This window comes from Copadichromis virginalis, linkage group LG7 (genome assembly GCF_057382275.1).
Source record: "Copadichromis virginalis isolate Kocher_CV1m ecotype Utaka linkage group LG7, C_Virginalis_male_GT1.1, whole genome shotgun sequence".
Lineage (NCBI taxonomy): Eukaryota > Metazoa > Chordata > Actinopteri > Cichliformes > Cichlidae > Copadichromis > Copadichromis virginalis.
The window spans coordinates 1,532,363-1,538,362 of NC_140624.1; the positions used below are offsets into that span (position 1 = coordinate 1,532,363).

The window sequence follows — 6,000 nt, forward strand, 5'->3', positions numbered from 1 at the left end:
AGCCAGCTCACTGTTACCTCCTGCTGCCGCAGCTCCCCACAGGCTGCTCCTCCGTAAGTGAAAATAAAGAAAAAACTTTTACATAAATCAGTGTGACGCAGGCGACAGCAGAGCACGGGACCGCCCAGCACAACTGAGTATCTAAACTAAAATAGTAATCTAATTACCAGGTATTAATCAGTTACATGATTATTGAAAAAATGAGTGAATACTCTTTTGTATCGTTACTGTCGTCTGGATCCTGTGTACAACAACATTAGACAAGCAAGGTGAGGTTTAGCTTAAGTGGCAGCTTTCAGGCCCCAAATCGCGCCTCCTGCACAGCGTTCGTTGGAACCGTGAAGCCTGCGTGATAACATGCGACGACTGCAGCTGCAGAACACAGAGGAAAGAAGCCCGCGAGTGAAGTAAAGTCTGGTGGGTCTGCATGTCTGATAACAGGTCTACTTCCTGGTGCAGGGACGCATCAAAATATCCGCACACGCACAAAGCCAGTTTAACAATACGCTTTCGTAGTGTCACGTATTAGTGCCGCGATCGTGTCTTTGTAATTTCATATATACTAGTGCCATTCACAACAGCGCGAATAAGACACACCATCCAGCCACTGCACATCATATCCACATCAGTGTGCTTGTTATAGAAATGAAAAGTTTCTGGTGCACTTTTCCCACTGTTTGTGTCACATTATGGGTACACAGGACTGCCCTCCCATCCAGTTATTTTCTATAAGGAGTAAAAATGTTTGTTTTGCTCACCACTTCTGAGCGTCCATCTCTGCAGGCGTTCTGGAAACGAGCTTGTCTCTCCTCGTGGGGCCGGTCTCTGAAGCCAGTGTATTTAATCTACAGAGAAAAGAACACATACATGTTCATAAAGCTGAATTTGATTTGGCATCTGCACTGAATGGGACTGATTGATATTCAGTAAGCTGCAATTTGAAGATAAGCGACAGGAATTTAGATTTTTGATGTCAGAAACAGATCCTTCTTTCTACTCTGGGGTTTGTACCTTTAACAAAAAAACAAAAAATACATACATTTTTTTTGTTCATCCAGGATTAATACCACAAATAAATCCATAACGACATAAAGGGAAAGAGCAAAATAACAAAGAGTAACAATGTCGAAGCAACTGATAACAAAGCCTCTCTGTGCGCTACCAGTTTTTATTAGTTTTACCCAACAGTGTGAAGTTTGTTACAGCACGCTTCTCTCCTCTAACGAGCCTCCTTTCTCTCTTTATTTCCGCCGAGTGTAGAAGCGCAGCAGACTCACCTCACACTCCCTGCTCAACTTGCGGAAAAACTCCTCATTCTCAAACTTGCTCCTCTGGTCCGGGACTACCCGCGGCATCTTCACCAACACTTTGCGGCCACTTCAGATTCGCCTCTTTTTCTTTTTTTGGTAATTATCCCGCAGCGCAGAGTACAAGTTAAAGAGTGTGCTGCAGTCCGTCCCTCACTCAGTCTCTCTTTCACTCACTTCTCTTCCGCGTCTCTCTCTCTCGCTCTCTCTCTCTGTGTTTTTTTCCTTCCCTGTGTGGAGCAATGTGCTCTGTGCTGTTGATCTCTGTGATTGTGACTGCTGCTGACACACTGATGATCTGCCTCTGCCTGCGGCTCCTGCGCGCTCCGGGTCGCCTCTAGCTCCAAATGGCTCTTATTAAGTGACCCACAGCGACAGATAAAGCTCAGTTTGACCGTGTAGCTCTCCCTCCCTCCCTCCCTCCCTCTCCCGACGAGCGTCTGATCTCAAGCAAGTGGCAACAAATGAGCGCGTCTCAAGTCTACCTGTAACTTTCAAGTGCTTCTTCTCAGTGGGCCTACCGACTACCCGTGGGTCAAGAGGGATTTTTGGGATACAGATAACCTTAAAGCACCAAACAAAGGCGCTTAAGTCTGTAAAGTTGCTATTAGAATAAATGCAGGGATGCCAGGGAACAAAGCTGTTTTATGCTCTGGCAGCACAGGAAATATTTGTCTGGTGTGTAGCATAATTTGCATTTTCATTCATGTATCAGCATGATTTAGCAAAAGGTCAAAATGCTTCCAAAATGCAGTATGCCCGGAGTTAAAATGAATTTTAAAAAAGGAAATAGCTACAATTCATCACTAACAGCCTGCAGTATCATTGTGGAAGTCGGGAGTACAAGCAGCCGTTTGTTACAGTCCTTCCTTCAGTTTCTCATAAAATAACAGAGCTCTTGTTTTCTCTTTCTCTCCTTTTTTCCTTCGTGGTAACGCTTTGGCAGGTCGTTAGCGCCGCTGTCAAAGGTCACATTTACGACAGTTTAGAAAGTACTTGAAGGCATCAACAGTCTACTTCCTGGCTCCGTCGAGTCGCTCTTGTGACTGTACACCGAAAATACCGCCCCCCAGCCACCCACCCCCATCCCATTTCCACTCTACCCCATGCCCACACCTCCATCCCCCCATTCACAATAATAATAATACTACTACACACGCTACCTAACGCGCATGCGTCTACTTTGGGCCGCAGTAACTTTATAGGATCCTTATGTGAGAAGTGGAAGCGGGAGGGAGAGCATAAAGAGGGGGCGGTGTGTGTTTGCTTTAAAAAGAAATCAAATGTTGTGTTGCTGTAGAAATGATGGGCGGTGTTCTGATTGTGCAGACATACAGTCAGTCTGGTTCTCTCACATTTACAGATTTACTGATGCGATCGACAAATGTTTGGAACATCTTCTCCTCAGACAGACTGTGCTCGACTTTTAAAGTACACATACAGAAAGAAATACCAGGTTACTGAGAAGAGTGAGGACTTAGATAAATAAATAAACAAGTTTAAAATCCCCCACAGCCTCTCCATCTCAGAAGACTCATTCACCCACGATGCATCAGCGAATGCTGCAGGAAATCATTGTACCTGTGGCCGTTAAACTCCAGGTTATAGCTCCTCTTTATATATGAGGAGCTATAACGAGAAGGTACAGGTCTATACAGGCCAGAACATCCAGACTGGCCAACAGCCTGTATCCACAGGCTGTGAGGCTCCTGAACTCTCTGCCCCCCTCTCACGGACAATAACCATATCCAACTTCTTAATAGCAATGAACTGGTCTGCATTGGTGCATCATATCTTTATTCTCTTCCCCCTCCTGCCCCCCCCCCCCTCTTTCTTAAATAGATAACTATCATATCTGATATCATATCTCACAGTACAATAATATTGAATGGGTTGCATTGTTGTATTTTGTCATGTTTCTCAGGTCTTTGTCTGAATTTCTACGAACATTATTGCTAAGGATTGTCTTATTGCATTGGAGTCACACTGGGTTAAATATGTACACTTGGGTTTTAAGGGGTATTTATTATTTTCTTCTTTTTTTGGGTTGTATGGAAGCCCCAAACACAATTTCATTGTTCTTGACAATGACAATAAATAAATACTACATACTACTAACTGTAACGGAATACAGTTACTCATATTTTGTATTTTAAATACGTAACGGCGGTACATGTACTCCGTTACTCCCCAACACTGGACATCGGGAATTCTTTTATTATTTGTAATTAAGATTCCACTTTTTGGTCTTTGTTCTTTGTTTCATATTTACATTTTACGTGAGTGTCTGTAACAAAACGATTCACGCTTTGGATTCATAACGCCCTCTGATTGTGATTCATTCGATGGACGAGAAAATGTAGGGGAGACCGGGGATAGTTGTAACGTGGGTCAGTTGTAACACTTCCAATTTCTCCAATCAGGGCTAAGTTTCAAATGATGTGACTCATCCTGTGCATGCCCAATTCAGTTCTGCTATCACATGTGAAAAATCAGCACATTTCGTCAAACACAGACAATTTAACACGAAAAAAAGTAATTTGTATGCCAAAAAGTAAGTTTTTCTACTTTATTTCAATTTGTAATAGCATCATCTGCTTTGCAGTTAAACTCATCAAACTCAAATTATGTTATTTGTATGTCTATGGGGATATATTCTGTGTAAGTCTTTAGTGCTAGTGTTTTAGCCGTTGGCTGTAATGTTAGCTAGTTCGTGGCTATAGGAGTCTGGGTCAGTTGTAACAGCAACAGTCTGGGTTAGTTGTAACAGCAACAGTCTGGGTTAGTTGTAACAATAATGCAGATGTTACCACACTATTACTTTAACTTATATTAAACAAGTTTGTGAACGACATCAGCAGAGAGAGCTTCACTGGTCGCATTTGTATATGCGGTTAATGCCATTGGCAACACAATTCCTCCACTGTTTGTGTTCCCACACATACATTATGCAGACCTCTGTGTCAGAGATGGACCAGTAGGAAGTACTGGTAGTGGAAATAAATCAGGATGGGTGCAAGAAACTGATTCCCTCATCTTTCTGAAGCACTCTGCAAACCACACCAAGGTAAGCCATGATAAAAAGTAATGGAATTGCGATGCTGGTGAACAACTACATTTTTTCAGCTTCATTGTTATGTTCAAAATTGGTGCAAGAGTTGTAGGTTATAATGCCCACTGAGCCAATGAGGCCAAACTCAAGGAAGACCAACCAAAATTAATGAAATATTCAGTTGCAGAAAATTTTATAATTTGTCTTTTTTGGGGGGTTGGAATATGTTCAAAGTTAGATTTCTGCATTCTGTCACACACACACACACACACACACACACACACACACACACACACACACACACACACACACACACACACACACACACCTACATAAATGGATGTAAGTGCATTCATGTGTTGAATAAACAAAGATTACATGTTAATATTTTGTTAGTACCCTTATTTCATTGTGTTACATTTCACCCCAGGATATGTTACAACTAACCCAGACTATGGGGTTAATTGTAACATTTCACTCTTTGTGTTTGAGGCCATACCATGCAATGGGTAATTGTGCTGCAGAGAAAATAGCTGCACTATTTAATAGCAGAGACATGTAAATACTTTGCATTACATTTTGAATCCACTACCTTAAAAGAGCTCCAATTTACAGACAGAAATGTGAAAAATGTTACAACTATCCCCGGTCTCCCCTACCAACCAGAACTCTTTTAACAAAGTTTAAGTCGCGCTGCTTTAATATTTGGAGTTTCTCTGCTTTTTTCCCTGAACGTGCCTGAAATTTCAGAAACGTGCTTTACTCGAGTATGCTTCTTCTGCTGTGATCACGGCATCATAATACACTACGTTTTTTATTATTAACATGCACGTTTGTGAGCTTTACGTTTCTCATAAATTACATTTTCCTAAGCACAGTGACAGATGGGTGACCTGTCCTGGGGCTACCTTAGCTTTGGTGCTATGACAGCTGAATTACATAAATGGAAGAAAATGGACGGATTGAAGTTTTCCTCAGATTTTGACACGAGACAGCAGGAAACACAAAGATGTTTCACTTGGGTATTTCCATTGCTTCTCTATCGAGTATGCTTTGTTGCAATTAAAGCTTCCAGGGATAGTCAAAAAACACTTACAGACACCAACCGCTGTTCGAGTTTGATATTATTTTACATTTGACAGCTAAGTCTTATCGGCACTTGCACCAAAATAAGGAATCGATGTTTGTTTATGCAATCAAAGGAGATATAAACACAATGTTGAAATCTCTTTTTTCTCTTGTCAACACAAACATACTGTACGCAGGAAATATGACTATCAGACTCTCAGGTATGTCTCACAATAACAGACAGAGATCTTAATTAAACTATGAACAAGATCCAGCAGGTCGAACCTCCGTGTGTGCGTTTGTCGTGGCATGCGATGTAGTTCGTTTTATTGGTGTTTCTAAAGAGATTAGATAAATATATGTTTGGATCAAAGATCCTCTGAGATGGAACAGAGAGAAAATGAAGCACATCTAATTAAGCTTTAATAACACACACACACACACACACACACACACACACACACACACACACACACACACACACACACACACACACACACACACACACACATCTGAGTGCAGCTGTTCAAAGATGTGTATCTGGAGTTTAGCATAAGTGGTGCATCTGTGCAG

At 41.7% G+C, this 6,000-nt stretch overlaps 1 protein-coding gene across 4 annotated transcripts in view; it reads right to left on the minus strand.

Annotated features, from left to right (window-relative positions):
• Positions 1-1,695, minus strand: part of cbfb (core-binding factor subunit beta) — a 28,747-nt gene extending 27,052 nt beyond the window's left edge. For 2 of the 4 annotated variants that reach the window (XM_085461114.1, XM_085461113.1), the window contains exons 1-2: positions 1,278-1,694; positions 759-845 (exon numbers count right to left, since the gene is read on the minus strand). In XM_085461114.1, the coding sequence (XP_085317240.1) occupies positions 759-845; positions 1,278-1,355 (165 nt within the window). In that variant the 5' untranslated portion in view covers positions 1,356-1,694. Of the gene's footprint in view, positions 1-758; positions 846-1,277 lie in introns of all 4 variants that reach the window. The other 2 variants (XM_085461111.1, XM_085461110.1) reach the window with 2 other exon arrangements.
• Positions 1,696-6,000: the final 4,305 nt, after the last annotated feature.